The sequence below is a fragment of the Candida parapsilosis genome, contig 005504 (assembly GCF_000182765.1).
Source record: "Candida parapsilosis strain CDC317 annotated contig 005504".
Lineage (NCBI taxonomy): Eukaryota > Fungi > Ascomycota > Pichiomycetes > Serinales > Debaryomycetaceae > Lodderomyces > Lodderomyces parapsilosis.
In genome coordinates, this window is record NW_023503277.1 from 396,318 (window position 1) to 411,694 (window position 15,377).

Sequence of the window (15,377 nt, forward strand, 5' to 3'; positions counted from 1 at the left end):
ATAAATAAGTGTCAATAAATGATAACAACAAACTCTTATCGAAGGGTATGATGATTCTGAAAACGACAAAAATTTGTCGCTCAACTGCAAGAAGGATATTTATACCCAATTAGGTCAAAATACTCCACACATGGATTCAATATCTCAAGTTCTATTTATGATATAAATACTATCTAGATCGCCCCTGTTGAGGAAACAATCTTGTCTGAATTGGGCACTTCGTTATCTATTACGTAGCACTCACCACCCTTAGAATTACATATTCACCAATCATGCCCATGCAATACAAACCGGCTGCTGAAGCACAACAGGCTAAACCCCCACAAATTCCATCTCCTGGCAACAACTCCTTTTTGGGTGACGTTTTCACTTCTGATGCTCCGAAGGATAAGCAAATATCTGCTGGTTTCTATAGACAAGAAAAGGGCGAGCCGTTAGTGTACAAGTATGATTATGATGAAATGAAAATCATCTTGGAGGTTGAGGGAGAATACACATTAACTGATGAAACAGGGCACAAAGTTTCCGTTTCTCCAGGTGACGTCTTCTATTTTCCGAAAGGTACTACTATTACTTTTGAAACAACAGGTTACGGATTGGCATTCTTTACAGGTTTGAGACCTAATGGTACTGCTTAAATAGATTTCATAAATAAAATTGTATGTCGCAAAAACTTGTAGGTCATTCGACACACCAGATCGAAAACTCTGGAAAATGAGGGACCACAAATTGATCTTGACAAATCACATCGATTTGCACACACCTACAATTAAACATTCATTCAACATGCCAATAGACTACTCTAAATGGGATAAGATTGAGATTTCTGATGACTCGGATGTTGAGGTACACCCAAACGTGGATAAGAAATCTTTTATCAGATGGAAGCAGAGGGATATTCATGAGAAAAGGATGCAACGGAATATAGAGATCAAGTCAATCCTCGTGCAATTGACAATGTACGCGAAATTGAATGAAAGGGTTGACTATCTACTCGAACTGTTAAGTCCTGAACAGATGTTAAATAACGAATTGGTCATGTCAACGTTGAATGCAAAGTTTGATCCACATGAGAAATTTGATTATGAAAAGTTGATTGCATCCAAGGGTGACACATTGAGAAAGGGATTACAAGATTTGAAATTCGATAAAGAGGAGATCGAAAATACACCTGCGTATAATGAAATGATTGAAGATTTATTTATCCAAATAAAAGAGGATCACCCCGATGCCAAAACCAATGGAGACAAGTTGGTGAATTACCTTAAGGAGCATAGGGCAAAAATCGACGATGTGTTGAGTAAACAAACTGTCAAGTTGGATGATTTATTGAATCAGAAAGCGCAACTTATCGTTAGTGATGATCTTCACACGGGTTTTGATCGATCGTTTTTGAATAAGGACAAACCCGAGGAGAACGATGAAATAGGCAAAGTGAAAGCAAAGATCGGTGAGATCGAAAGTGAGAAAAAGGAAGCTATCAAACCACCCACTACAAAACCTGTTGGCACTACAAAGGGAACGGTTGCTTCTCCTGCGGTTACTCAAGCAGATGGGGAAGAAATTGAAAAAGCATTATTGGATTCCATTGACCTTATGCCTGAAACTGACAAATTTGGTACAATTGATCCCAAGAACTTATCCGAATCCGCCGACTACTTGATCAAGCATACTAAAATATGCACAGAATCGCAAAAAGATGCTTTGATTATGTTGGCGTTCGATGCGCAATTGAATGGAGACACCAACACTACCAAGCGTATTGTTCACCAATCATTGCTTTTGCAGTATGTTGCTCAAATCAAGGGCAATAGTACCTCTCGAGAGGACACAATTCGGGCTATCAAGTTGTTGTTTACAAAGTTTCAAAACGAAGAAAAAGTGAAACAATTTTTCAACGACGAGTTTACAAATACTGTCAATCACATTATACAAAGATGCAAAGTGATTAAAGAAGAACAAGAAAACAATGCGAACAACAATGAAGAGGCACTAATTCAATTGAGGGCATTAGATGACAACACAACGTTGACTGTCAATATCCCTGAAGAAGGAACTAAGGAGTATGAAATTTTCAGTTCGAAATTACCTGCTGAGTTCCAAACTGCAATCAAAACCCAAAGTTTGGACGAAGTTAATAAAGAATTTGCCAAGTTGAAGGTGGAAGACGCGGAAAAGATTTTGGAAATATTCAACGAATGTGGCGTCATTGGAATCAATGGCTACTTGGAAGATGAAAAAGAGTTTGAGGAGTTGAAAAAAGAGTTCAATGAAAATGAACATGAACAGGAACTACATGACCTGGGAATAGCAGATTCTAGCAACATCGTTGACTAATCCAGAATAGCCAACAAATAAAAAGGATTGGAAAAAGAAATTGTAAATGAGTTAGGTCACATAAATTGAATAGTGAGTGTTTATGTTTTCTTTACACGGCTTATAAGAAGTACAAAGAGGTGAATTATCTCTTTTTCATAAGCTTATCTTCTGGCCAATTTACGTAATGTTTCCATGAGGGCGCTATTTGAACCTGGCTGTTGAGAGTTGGGCCCTTGGTTATAAGTCCCTGCTTGTAATTGGGAAAGTAATGCTCTCGCGCTGTTATCTGATTGATTAGCGTTTGTCAGGAGAGAAGGATTCTGATGAGGCTGTGGAACATTGCCATAAGGACGACTCCTCAATCCGTGGCTTTGGTCTCGTCTTCCACCTCCCCGATCACCGTAGTTTAAAGGGGGCGGTTGTCCGTATGCAGCTGGTGCCGGTACATGGGCTGATCCTTGTGCTGGCCTGGAAACAACTGGATTATGATTTTGCAAAGAAAATGGAGGAGGAGATGGCATTCCTTGCTGTACTGGTTGTTGCTGTTGCTGCAAAAGATTAATCATGCTTTGCACTTGGTCTGCGTTAAGAGATTGCAATGCCTGGGCAAGATTTGGTTGGTTAAGGTTCAACGATGGTGGCTGCGGGGAACTATACTGGTTGTAAACTGGTTGTTGGTGAGGTTGTTGAAATCCGTATGGGGAGGGGGTGAACTGGCCCTGAGTTTGAGGCAGTTGGCTAAATTGAGAAAATTGAGTTTGAGGGATTTGGCCGTAAGGTTGTTGCTGATGTGGCAAGAACAGTTGTTGTTGACTCAAGTTTGGCCACAGTTGCTGTGTGTAGTTATTTCTATGACGATCGTAGTTGTTGTGGACATACCCAGGATTGTTTTGATGTCCATGTTTTCCCTTACCCCTTCTATTATTGCGACCAAAATTTCCTCTATTTCTATCACGATCGTGCTGCCTGTTGCCCCTATCTTGTACATTTTCAAAGTAGTTGGTATCCGGAGGATAGTACGGTGGAGGATTACCGCCATATTTATTGAGCTTTGCCTTGGACATGACTTCAGCTGCTTCTTCCGGGTCAATATCAGCATATTCATCAAACTTTATTCCACCATTAGGTTGCTCTTCATAGGTTTGAACATCAACTTTATGCTCTTTAATGACGCAAGCGCCTAAATATCCTGCATATGCGGCTTCACTAAGCACTTCGTTGATGTTCTTTTGCGTCACATCCTCAGTTTCAATCAGCACCTGACATTTAGCAAACGCCTTCTTGACTTGTCTTATGAAAAATACTGAAGATTTCCCGGTAGTGTAAACAATACAATCAAAATCACCCTTTCTTCTTTTTGGAACGGGCTCCTCTGCATTGGGTCTTTCTCTTCCACGTGAGCTCAAATTGGGGTTATTGACCTCGGGATGGCCTGGTCTTCTTGATTTCTGTGGTTTTGAAGCATCTAATCTCAACACTTTGTTATGTATAGGAACATCTGTCTCCCCCTTGACACATTCCAAACAAGCTTCCCCAGTCCGGAACTGAACAAACCCATATCCAGCCTTGATGGCTATTTGAATAACTTCTCCGTATTTATTGAAAATCCGAAATAAATCTTGTTTTGATACAGTGTTTGCAGGCAAATTTCCAACAAACAATCTCAGCTTATCGGGAAATTCATCCCAATTTTGTAGATTCATGTAGTAGTTTTCCCTTTCAATAAACTCCTCATATTCCTTCTCCTCCTCGGGTGTCAGTGGCACCGTAATGTTTGGACGACGACAGAACTCGCTGACTGGCACCAAAGGAATAGGATCTTTTAATTGCTTAAAAGGTTTGTTGTAGGAATAAACTTGATCAAAATTTATTTTACTCAAATCAATTCCACGTTCACTCAAAAGCTCTTGAATTGACCTAACTTGTTCCTCTTGCGGCAATTGCAGAAACTCTGGATCATTAGTAAAGTCGCTGTGCATGAACGCATTGTATGCATCACGTAGCGCTTTTGCCATCTCTCCCTGATTGCTTATGAGAGTTGTGGATGGGACTGACTTGGCAGTCTGTGCCGGTTTTGGAGGTAATCCTGTAGGAGGCCTGCTAGGCAAGGAAGGTGGGCCAACCGGCTTTTGATCTAGCTCGGGGTCATAATCATCTTCATCGTTAATTGATGCTTCAGGTTTGTAGTTCTCGCTGTCGAGCTTGTTAGAGTCTTCTACTTGCCCTTGTATCAAAATTTCTGAGCGTGAAGTTGGCATATCTGGCTCGTAAATATCATCATTGCTTTTCGATGCAACATCAGCTTGTTCTTTACTTTGGTCATCGTTATCGTTATAGTGTGCGTTCAATTCTTCAGGAATCAACGATTCGGCTTGTTTGTTTCCATCATCGTCATCATCATTGCTCATTTGCAGTTTTGAAAGGTCACCTTGCTCACCTTGGTTCTCAGTACACGGTTCAACAATTTCAAGTTCTTCCTGATATTTTTCAGCTGAGCCACCCTGTTCTGTCAGATATTTCTTCGTGTCATTAGTAATCATTTGGTCTTCTTGTTGTGGCAGCAGCAGAGTATCAGAGTCATACGCAGCCTCCGTCTTGAGACCAGTCTCGGCATGCAATGGAGTGGAGCCACTTGCGGGATCGTATTCTGCGTCGCTATTTTCAGCGTCTGTAGAACGATGCAAATTGTGGGGATTGACTTCCATTCTTGATCTGTCTGTACAATGCAGTTAAAGACCACTTGATATTCTCTCACTCTTTCTTCAAATTTGAGTGGTGAGATTCGATTCCTTTTTCGCTTCTACTTTTTTTTCATGTGACTTCGGTCGTGTCGGTGTCAAAATGAATCTTAGAATCTATGCACTGTTTACCGCTTTTTCGTATTGTTACTATTTTGGGAAGTCTATATATCTTCAAATCAAAAAATGACCAAAACGGCGAAAATCAAAACATTCCAAATGTTTTTGTAGAATTCCAAAAATTCAGTAAACGTCTTGAAATCTCATATCAACTATAGTCTTTACACTCTAGCTTTATAAATTCATACAGACCACTACTACTATATCAAGCATAAAAAGAATGGCTTTGTTTCAAAATTTCAATACTCACACCTTACGATCCACCAGGGGGTTTAAGCTAAAACAATCATCTCCAATATCAAGTCCCCAACCAGTTAGCAACTCAACATTTCCTCAGGATCTGCCACTGGTGCCCAACCAGAGTCAACAACAGTATCAATTCAACTCTTACAGAACAATAAATAAAGAAACACTACCTGCTGGCGGCCAAGCAGTGACTACACACAAAGATATTCGAAATTATGCTGAGCAAACGTTAGGTTCCGATAATGCTTTAATCCAGGCGGTCAAATTACCGCGAGATGAGGATTTGAATGAATGGTTGGCCATACATGTGGTTGATTTTTATAACCAGATTAATATGCTTTATGGTGCCATAACCGAATTTTGTTCTCCTTTGACTTGTCCTCGAATGATTGCAACAGAAGAATATGAATATTTGTGGCAGGAATCTAACCCAACCCCAACTAATGATGGATCCAATATGGTCTCATCACCGAAGAAACCAGTGTCTTTACCAGCTTGTGAGTATATTGAAAACTTAATGAATTGGGTGCAAAATTTTTTTGATAATGATAACATCTTCCCGTCAAAGATTGGTGCTCCATTTCCTCATCAGTTCCCAACCTTGGTGAAAACTATTTTCAAGAGATTGTTCAGAATCTATGCCCATATTTACTGTCACCATTTCCATGAAGTCACGGAGTTGGGATTACAAAGTCATTTGAATACTAGTTTGAAACATTTTGTATTATTTGCCGATGAGTTCATATTAATTACAAGGAAAGATTACGGACCCTTGGAGGATTTGGTTGACACAATGTTAGGTAGGTAAAAATTAAATGACTTTCATGAAAGTTGTATTTCGGCCATAATACATAAATGGTCAGAAGGGTATTGGTTCAATCGAGGTTGTCCATTTGGTTGAGGTCCCATTTCGTCAGCGGTTGGTAGTTTTAGTAATTTTGTTAGTTTAATGTTATATTTTTCAAGGGATCGATGCGAGTCCCAGTTCTTTGAGTAGTCATCATCTTTTGACCATGGTACTATTAGCAAAATATAATCGAGCATGCCGTTCCATTTTTCAACCCAGTTGGAAAAGCTTGGCTCGTTGCGAAATTGTGTGGCGTTTTCTGGATGCACGATAGCATATCCAGCAGAGTATAAGGATATAGCACGTAAGCCAATACCATTGTGAGCATCCTCGAGTTGGTGGATCAAGTCACCCTGCTCCTTTGTGATTTGAAACTGTTCTGGTTCTGGATCCAGAGGATTATTCAATCTGGGGGGCTCTGATGCATTCAGATCAGTCTCTTGGGATTCAGTGCCTGGTTGATCGTCCTCTGAATCGCATTCTTCGTCATCTCCATCGGGCTCATCTCCCAGTTCATTATCTAAAGCCCTCTCTTTCGAAAACGTGTAGCTCAATGAGCACCCCAAGACATTTTTTGCTCGATCAGTGAACTTGATTGGCTTTTCCGTCATTGCAAGATAAGGTGCGTCAAATGGCTCACAGTTCAAATCACCAGTGAAGAATGAATAAAACAGTTTCTTATTCCCTGTTATCGCAGCCATAACTCGTTGAAACTCTTTAAGCTTGTGCAAAAGAATATACATTTGTCTCGTGCGTTCAAAAGTTCCAAAGGGGTGCCAAAAAGCATGAGTTGTGCCAATAATCAAACCATTCCTTTCCGCCAAATACGGAAACTGTTTCACTAAAGATGGTTTGAATTCCAAAAAACACATGAGTCCGACATTGTTTGTCACAATTCTTGGATCAGGTAGCCTTGGCTCGATTGGTTCATACTCTAATTCTTGATCATACTTGATAAACGATTGGTGTTTGCACGTAAACCAATCTTGCTTGAATGCAATGACTAATCCGTGGTTTTTGGTATTGTATCGATAAAATTTGGAATCGTAACCTAATATTTTCAAATTCTCTTGCCAAAAATGAAGATACTGTACTTTGTCACACTCTTGCAAGCATAGTATACCAGAGTCGTACCAACGCAATTCCTCAAGTAAAATCCTTGAACGAAGTGACCATTTGAGTATTTTACCATTGGTGGGGTATAAATCACGACGTATAAGACATTGTGCTAGGATATTGTATGACATAATCTTAATACTGAATTTATCATCATCCAGAGGCTGTACTTGCAAAATTGGTCTCTTTATAAACTCCTCAATTGGCTCAGGCGAGTCAAATATACCCTTAGCTTCCTTCTCCAATCTCTCACGCTCTTTTCTTTCATTCCGTATTCGGCGTTGCTCTTCGATATATTGTGGAGTTAGTTTAGAGGGGTCAATTGGTTTCTTTGTTCCTTTTCGTTTTGTCATTGATTGTAGTAAAGGGGAAAATGATTAACACATAAATTTTCAATGACTGCTAAAAAGAGGGAAAAGAAAATATTAAATTTCAACGCGAGTTGGCTTTACTTTTGCGACCTTTCTTGATGGCCCACGTTAGCAACAATCTAACTTTGCCCCCCCCTCACCTCAACAAGATCATGGATATACAGGCAAGATTAGATCATCTTCAAAAAATCATATATGCTGACTTTGACGGTCTTTTGCTGACTTTGAATGGCCAAGATGACGACAATTCTGCAACTACAATTCGTGCACGCATTAATCAGAACTTGCTTGAGTTTAAAGACTATTTACGTATTATGAAGTCAATCTCGAGAGGAGACACAAACTACCGTATCTACGAATTGAAATACAAGTCGCTCAAACAAAAGTATAGAGAAGTGCAGCTCCATCTCAATGAGGAGCAGCAAGTGAAAATCCAAGAGTATCGATTGAAGCATTTTAATGTACTCCCAGATATTGACACTAATACCGATAAAGTAACCGACGAAACTACACTTCAAGCAACAAGGGACCAACTATTTTCCAACAGGTCATCTAAAAAGACAGCCGAGGCTTCAATTGCCCAACAAATAAACCAACAGAATACAAAAATCACGTCTTCATTGCAAAAGTCTCGAGATATGCTATCAACTACGATTCTACAATCCGAGTTAAATATAGATGCCATAGATCAACAAACAAAAGATTTGGCAAAGTTGAATGAGAGCTTTATTCAATTTGGTGATCTTTTAAGCAAGTCCAAGGGAATCATTAAGTTTATTGAGAAACAAGATAAGCAGGATCGACAAAGAATATATCTTAGCATGGGATTCTTCATTCTATGTTGCTGTTGGGTATTGTATAGAAGGGTGTTGAGAAGACCACTAAAGATTTTGTTTTGGTCATTGTTTAAAATATTCAACATTTTCAATTGGATTTTGGGTACTGGGTCTAGGGTGAAAACTACAGACGTCGATGTGGACACGCTTAGTGTCATTATCTCGACAACTGCTGCGGTTGTCTCTACTATTTTAACCGATTTGCCCGATGATTCATTTACTGAGACCTTAGAAGAGATCGTTTCGGGTATAACTACAACATCTGCAAGGTTAGCTGACGAACTATAATAGACTTAAGTAGCTATTTTTAAGGTGATTCTACATTGACGTTAGATCCATCTTTCTTTGACGATTCTAGCGCCGCAGCAACAATAGCCAAGTGATGAAAAGCCTTGGTTGGCGGCACTTTGATCAATTTCTTGTCCTTTTTCTCAATTGCTTCAGCAAAGTTTTCAAACTCCTGTTCAAAAGTGTTAACTTCATCAATTTCAATCGTTTTCTTTTCGCTTTTATTTTGGCCACTGGTTCCTGTTTGGTATACAATCTTTGGTTTACTTAAAGATGGAGACCAATCATAGGTTGCTGATCCGTTTTTGCCGTAAATTGTGAAACTGGTAGATTTGTCAGTGGCACCAAAAGCTGAACCATAAGTGAATGTACCAATCACACCAGAGTTTAGGTTGAAAGTTGAAAACAAAACATCATCAGTACCGCTTTCCTCTCTCAATTGTTTGGTCAATCCACTAACGGATCTGACATTGCCTAAAACTTCAGTCAATAAAGCCAATTGATGGACACCTCCATCACTTAAAAAGCCACCAATGTGTTCTGGTTTTTGCCTCCATCCAGTGGCCAAGTACTTGTTGTTATCATTCCATGGGCCAGTGGCGTTATAAGTGAATGCAACAATTTCGCCCAATTGTGGGAGCACTTCTTCCTTCAATACTTTGATTGCTTTCAAGTATGCCCAGTTTTCCAAAACCAATATTGGCAAGTCAGTCCCCTCACTCAAACGAACAATCTCTTTGGCTTGGGTTAAGTTGGCTGCAATTGGCTTTTCAAAGCAAATTGGTTTCTTGTTTTCGATTGCTAATTTGACTGCATCAAGATTGAATTGTACTGGCAATAACACATCGACAAAGTCAACTTCTGGATCTTGGAATGTATCTTCTAATGAATCATAGACTTTGTTTTCTGAAATGCCTGCTTTTTTAGCAAATGTCTCCGCTTTTGATTTGGTTCTGTTATAAGCAGCAACTGGTTTAAAGTTTTGTAATTTCTGGAAAGTTGGCAAGTGAGTGTCAGTGGCAAAAATTCCTGTACCGACAACAGCAAAATTGAGTGGAGATGACATGACTGGATTAATATAGCTAATAGCTAAATAAGATGAAGATTTATTTTCTAAAGTTTTTTAGGGAAATCTTGATCCATTTAAATTCGGAGAATTTGTAAGATGAAAAGCCTGCCGCGCCCCTCGCATTATTGTGGCTTACTTTTTTTTCTTTTTTCCCCCCAACGCATTCGGAAAAATATCCCCCGTCGAGAAAAGTGGGGGATCTGAAATTAGGGAGAATGGCATTTTCATTTCAACTTGACTCGAGAGTGTTTATCTTGACCAAATGCAAGGGGTATGATTTGATTACAGAGTTCTTCCCACGGGCACTTCTTGGGTAATCAATTGCCACATCAGTATTGCCCATCAATGGTAATATTGTGTAATTTGTTCCAACCACTTCGATGTACTTTGTAATCACCGTTTCAGGATCAGTCAAGTGCTCGCCCAACACTTCGAAACACATCTTTTTGTACCAAAATAAATTGAGTTTGATAAATTGGCGACCTGTTGGTGAAAAAATGGCAGGATGTTTATGCTCCTCGTTCAAAAACCAAGATGTCATTAGATAATCAAAAGCAATCATTAGATCTTGAAGAAGGATCTCCTCGATCGACAAAACAGATAAATTGATCTCTATGGATGCAATTTTTGGCAACGCATTTAATTCGAATACTGAGTCTTTACAAACAAGCGTAAATGTAAACTCAGATGCTTCAGATATGTTGATGGAAGTATCATAGTGACAAGAGTCCCAAAAGGGCCAGAAACTAGTTGCTATTTCCCTCACCAACTCTTCATTATCGCCCACTGTCAAAAGGTGTGAATTAAAGTGTATTTTGAAGTCGAGAAAAATGGTGGGTGCAGGAATGACGATTGGAGAGGGTGGCGTGTTGTAGTTGAACTCAAGTTGGTAATAAGTGTTTTCTTCTCTGACTGTGATGGACATCTTGCTCCCATTTTGATGGATTTGCAACCAGGATTTAAACAGAGAAAATGGAGCGAAAAAAAATTGTGTGTGGTGTGCTGTGTGGAATCACTTTTTACAAATGAGTCTCAAATATGTCCTAAGACAAAACCAGAGAGGGTTAATATTCAACTTCCCACAATTTAACATTAAATCAACCATTGAGCAAATCCAACAACTACCTGACTCCAAGTCGAGGCTACGTGCATTATACAAACGTTTTTACAAACTTCGCCAGTTTGAATGTACACCGAAATTATACAAAGTTGACGATAATCCATACCTGATACCAGATATAACCATTGACGACTATGTTGCTTTGATTAAAAGGAATTTCAGAAATGTTGATTACAATTTAAAACGACAAAAGTTTCTCAAACTCCCACCGCTATGTGAAGACCAACTTGAACAAAGACTTTTCGCTACATTGACATTTGTCTTTAATCATACAGTAGCGAAGAGAAACTTTCATGCAGAAGAGGCTATTGCCACTGTTGAGGATGAGAAGAGAGCCAGCATCGACACAACTGAGTCACAAATTATCAGTACCTTGCTTCGTATGGACCATGACTGTCCATGGCAAATCAAATATGATTACAAGTTCCAATGGCTAGATCAATTAGACAAACTACAAAGTGACAAGAATGCAAAGAAGGGGAAGAATAATGGAAACGAGGTACTTGCTTACTTGACTTATAAACAATTCTTGACTACAGTAATGAGATTGAATGAAAGTTTGGGTTTATGCTTGTAGTCCTGTATATAGCGTAGTCATAGTTTAATTTTATTTCACCAACAAACCTACTTTCAATTTTTAGCAATCCACTTTACCAACAACCCCAATCCCTTCAACACACAGATTAGTACATTTTAAAAAATGGGTTGGCTATCATTTGGCTCACAAAAGACAGAAGTCCCCCCACCTGCGCCTCCTTTGGGCTCTCCAATTTTAGAACAACGGTCACATCAGCAACTCCCACAACCTCCGTCAACTGGGACCAGACATTTGATTAATGATACATCCGATATCGAAACCACCTTGAACCAATTAAGTTCCGACTCTCCGTCTCACGACATAAAACTCAAAAATGTTAATGATGCAAAGACATTTAAAGATGCTGACTCAACAGTGGGGGATTTCATTCATAGTTATCCGCCATCCAATATGTTTGTTATAGATGGCGAGAAAGATATTAAGGAGAGTATTATCTGCACGTCGAATAGAGATGGGGGTAAAACTTGTCTTAAATTGAAAATAAACTCAATAGAGTTGTTCAAGATTATGCAAAAGCATGAGTATTTTTGTTCATTACCCAACGATATCAATGCTACTTATTTCGAATGTAGAAAGATTAAGTAGGTGCGAGAGTGTGTGTATATATATAATCTACATGTGGCTAGTGAGTTTTGCAAACGTTCAAATTTCGTTAAATTGTAATCAACGTAGTTGTATAAAAATTCTATACCATGAATGATTCACCACAACCGCAGGTACCTTTTGAGTTTGGATTCTTGAAAATAAATCTTGAACTCAATTTGTCATCTAACCAATCCATTTCCGACCCAACAATGGAGAAAAGTGCTTTTGAATCTATGAGTACCTTGACACCATCTTGTTCAACTGTTTCATCAAATTTTCCTGGCTTATCAACATATTCCAAATTGTAAGTTAATCCACTACAACCTCTATTTCTCACTCCAATTCTAATCAATTTTGGTTCAGGTTGATCCAATAATGCTTGTAAGTGAGATACTGCGTTTGGCGATAGCGTTATTAATGCTTTGCGAGGACGCAATGTACGTTTCTTTTTTGGGGTGGTTGCCGTGTTTGTCTTTGGTATCGTTTCTGTTGTCAATGGTTTAGGTGTCTTTTGTATCGAAGATGAAGCAGCCTGCACTGCTGGATCCGACGTTATTTCAATGACTTGCGACGGAGATGACTCTGATGAAGGTTGTGTTGCTGAGGCTGTTGTTATTGGATTCGATGTTTTCAAGATTGATGGTTGTACTGTGGAAAGATTGTTTGTCGTCTTGAATCTTGATGTCCTCAGCCTCCGTACAGGAGCAGCCTTTGTTGCTTGTGCATCTTCCTTAGCTTCCCTTGGTGAACTTATTGGTTGTGATGGAAATTCCAACGAATGTTTTGCCCATTTTGAATTGGTGTTTCTCTCAATCATTTTAGGTTCTCTAGCTTGATCATGTTGAAAGTTGTAAAAAGAATTTGAGCTAGACCCTGTACCCGAAGGTATCGTTTGAATAAATCTTTTATTCTTTTCTTTCAACTCGTGTGATAAATACCTTCTAGTCAATTGAACAGCTGATAATCTTCTAGTAATCATTGTATACGTATATGTTGTTGAGTATTTGAAAGTGGGGAGGGGTCGAAGGGTGTGCAATGTATAAATATCTTTGCTTTTGACTTATGGAATAAATATGCTTGACTCTATCTGTCAAAATTTTGAAGTAAAGTTTGATAATGAAGTAGCTTTATACTAACTGTTTATATATGTAAAAGATATGTATTCAAATGAGTGTATCAATTTTTCTTTTTGATTCTCCTTTGCTCTCTTTTGAAACTCCACCACCCTCATTACTACCGTTATATTATAAAGTTTACCTTGTGTAATAGTACACGACCATTAGTTTTATTTTTTTCTTTTTTCTTTTTTCTCTTCGTTCTATTACTAATGGAGGTCACTAGTTTTCAGTGGAGCACATACAAAATACTGCATATACGTAAGTACATGCATGGTAATCCTATTTTACTTGATTTTAATTGGTCAAACTCAAATTGTATGGTAGCAACAAATGATTTCGATTCCGAAATGTGGAAAAATATCACACCAGTAAAAGAGAATGCTTGGCCTAAACGTAATCCCACCTTAGAAGTCTCCTCAATTTTCCAATCAAACTCCGCCCCCCCTCCCCCAGACTCCTTTGCGTTGTAGAGATAACACAGGCGGAAGACACAGCCGACAGGAGAGAAAAAGAACCATTCGCTATATTGTTAGTTGTAATAATTGGCCTCTAGCATTTTGCAGCATAATTATTTTGTAGTAAAATTTGCGCAAAAATAATTATCAACTCAAAAACTCCGAGCGATTTTGTTGTAACTTCTAGGGTAAGTACTGATACCCATAACGTGAATGGCAGATAAAATCATCACATTTCTCTAGCTAGTAAGTACTATTTACCACTTTCTTCTGTTTGCTTTTATCTACAAAGCTGTCCTCGCATTTATATAACCGAAGCTCCCAGCCAAAACCGAAAGTCACAAGCTTCTCGCTTTGGGAAATTTTGGGCGAATATGAGGCTCAGCCGAGTAAATATATTGAATTGTTTATACAAGTAATCATCAAAGATGCCTCAATTGTCAAATAATGACCATCTGCATCAATATACAGCAAATTCAAGCTCGTCGATACGAGACTATATGGCTGAAAGAGTTGCCTCAGCAATCCACCTCACAAATCAATTAAGAACATGGTTTGTTGAACAATCACTAATAAAGAAAATATTTGTTGTATTGGGATGCGTCATCATTGGTATAGTAGGTTTACTATTCCTCATATTCCATTCATACTTGATCAACCAATTGATCAATTTATCAGACAAGTGGCATGATCTTACGTACGGAAGTGTCATTATATTTGCCTTGGTGTTTACAGTCAGCTTTCCACCTTTGGTTGGTTTCACAGCTTTGAGTTTATTGACAGGAATGGTTTATGGATTTCCACAAGGGTGGCCGTTGTTGGCATTTGCATCGGTGTCTGGATGTACTGCATCATTTCTTGTGTTCCGATACTTGTTACAAAATCAAGCAACGAAATTGGTGCAATACAATGAGAAATTTAGAGCTTTTGCCGAAGTTTTACATGATGATAGTTCGTTATTACTACTATGCTTAATACGACTTTGTCCATTACCCTATTCATTATCCAATGGTGCTTTGGCGGCAGTTCCTGAGTTGCCCCTTTTAACCTATTTTCTTGCCACATTGATAACATCACCAAAATTATTTATCCATTTGTTTGTTGGTAGCAAGTTAAAAGATTTGGGAAGTGATAAAAGCTCTGGCATGTCGAAGTTTGTTGATGTAATAAGTATAGTCATCACTGGTGGTGCTGCGTCATTGGCCACGTATTTGATTTATGTCAAGATGCAACAAAAACTAGCGAGTTTCCATCAAAGAGGTATTATACATGACGACGTTTTAGTGTTTGGAAATTTCGCTGATGAATTGGAAATGGGTAGTCACAATGAAATTGAATTGAACTCTGCCGATTTTGACACCGATAACTTCTTGATTGAAGACGATGATGATGATGAAAATGAAGAGGCACTGGTACAAGATAGTGACTCTCATTCACAGAGTAGTCACAAGAGTCACAAAAGTCAGAAGGGTCATCAAAATACTGACTCGCACAAAAATTTGCATAAAGACTAGATTACATAGACGATCACGGAATATAAACACTACTACC

General features: G+C 38.7%; 12 protein-coding genes across 12 annotated transcripts; 7 read left to right on the top strand and 5 right to left on the bottom strand. All coding sequences in view use genetic code 12, as the record gives it.

The window, feature by feature from the left end:
- Positions 1 to 278: 278 nt before the first annotated feature.
- CPAR2_601610 (uncharacterized protein) lies at positions 279 to 638 on the top strand (the record flags this gene model as incomplete). The annotated part of the gene is made up of 1 exon (XM_036807479.1): positions 279 to 638. The coding sequence occupies one exon, from the start codon at positions 279 to 281 to the stop codon at positions 636 to 638; it is 360 nt and encodes a 119-aa protein (XP_036662926.1).
- A 76-nt stretch (positions 639 to 714) lies between these two features.
- Positions 715 to 2,337, top strand: CDC37 (Cdc37p; the record flags this gene model as incomplete). Its single annotated transcript, XM_036807490.1, has 1 exon — positions 715 to 2,337. One exon carries the CDS (start codon positions 715 to 717, stop codon positions 2,335 to 2,337), a length of 1,623 nt encoding a protein of 540 aa, XP_036662927.1.
- Positions 2,338 to 2,480: 143 nt separating this feature from the next.
- Positions 2,481 to 5,024, bottom strand: NAB3 (Nab3p; the record flags this gene model as incomplete). The annotated part of the gene is made up of 1 exon (XM_036807501.1): positions 2,481 to 5,024. One exon carries the CDS (start codon positions 5,022 to 5,024, stop codon positions 2,481 to 2,483), a length of 2,544 nt encoding a protein of 847 aa, XP_036662928.1.
- A 373-nt stretch (positions 5,025 to 5,397) lies between these two features.
- On the top strand, positions 5,398 to 6,231 carry MOB1 (Mob1p; the record flags this gene model as incomplete). Its single annotated transcript, XM_036807512.1, has 1 exon — positions 5,398 to 6,231. One exon carries the CDS (start codon positions 5,398 to 5,400, stop codon positions 6,229 to 6,231), a length of 834 nt encoding a protein of 277 aa, XP_036662929.1.
- A 14-nt stretch (positions 6,232 to 6,245) lies between these two features.
- On the bottom strand, positions 6,246 to 7,739 carry CPAR2_601650 (RNA exonuclease; the record flags this gene model as incomplete). Its single annotated transcript, XM_036807523.1, has 1 exon — positions 6,246 to 7,739. The coding sequence occupies one exon, from the start codon at positions 7,737 to 7,739 to the stop codon at positions 6,246 to 6,248; it is 1,494 nt and encodes a 497-aa protein (XP_036662930.1).
- Positions 7,740 to 7,909: 170 nt separating this feature from the next.
- Positions 7,910 to 8,881, top strand: SEC20 (Sec20p; the record flags this gene model as incomplete). The annotated part of the gene is made up of 1 exon (XM_036807534.1): positions 7,910 to 8,881. The coding sequence occupies one exon, from the start codon at positions 7,910 to 7,912 to the stop codon at positions 8,879 to 8,881; it is 972 nt and encodes a 323-aa protein (XP_036662931.1).
- Positions 8,882 to 8,900: 19 nt separating this feature from the next.
- Positions 8,901 to 9,947, bottom strand: CPAR2_601670 (uncharacterized protein; the record flags this gene model as incomplete). The annotated part of the gene is made up of 1 exon (XM_036807546.1): positions 8,901 to 9,947. One exon carries the CDS (start codon positions 9,945 to 9,947, stop codon positions 8,901 to 8,903), a length of 1,047 nt encoding a protein of 348 aa, XP_036662932.1.
- Positions 9,948 to 10,179: 232 nt separating this feature from the next.
- CPAR2_601680 (uncharacterized protein) lies at positions 10,180 to 10,875 on the bottom strand (the record flags this gene model as incomplete). Its single annotated transcript, XM_036807557.1, has 1 exon — positions 10,180 to 10,875. The coding sequence occupies one exon, from the start codon at positions 10,873 to 10,875 to the stop codon at positions 10,180 to 10,182; it is 696 nt and encodes a 231-aa protein (XP_036662933.1).
- Positions 10,876 to 10,975: 100 nt separating this feature from the next.
- On the top strand, positions 10,976 to 11,647 carry CPAR2_601690 (uncharacterized protein; the record flags this gene model as incomplete). The annotated part of the gene is made up of 1 exon (XM_036807568.1): positions 10,976 to 11,647. One exon carries the CDS (start codon positions 10,976 to 10,978, stop codon positions 11,645 to 11,647), a length of 672 nt encoding a protein of 223 aa, XP_036662934.1.
- Positions 11,648 to 11,770: 123 nt separating this feature from the next.
- Positions 11,771 to 12,253, top strand: CPAR2_601700 (uncharacterized protein; the record flags this gene model as incomplete). Its single annotated transcript, XM_036807579.1, has 1 exon — positions 11,771 to 12,253. The coding sequence occupies one exon, from the start codon at positions 11,771 to 11,773 to the stop codon at positions 12,251 to 12,253; it is 483 nt and encodes a 160-aa protein (XP_036662935.1).
- A 100-nt stretch (positions 12,254 to 12,353) lies between these two features.
- On the bottom strand, positions 12,354 to 13,232 carry ISA1 (Fe-binding Fe/S cluster assembly protein; the record flags this gene model as incomplete). Its single annotated transcript, XM_036807590.1, has 1 exon — positions 12,354 to 13,232. One exon carries the CDS (start codon positions 13,230 to 13,232, stop codon positions 12,354 to 12,356), a length of 879 nt encoding a protein of 292 aa, XP_036662936.1.
- A 1,022-nt stretch (positions 13,233 to 14,254) lies between these two features.
- Positions 14,255 to 15,340, top strand: CPAR2_601720 (uncharacterized protein; the record flags this gene model as incomplete). The annotated part of the gene is made up of 1 exon (XM_036807601.1): positions 14,255 to 15,340. One exon carries the CDS (start codon positions 14,255 to 14,257, stop codon positions 15,338 to 15,340), a length of 1,086 nt encoding a protein of 361 aa, XP_036662937.1.
- Positions 15,341 to 15,377: the final 37 nt, after the last annotated feature.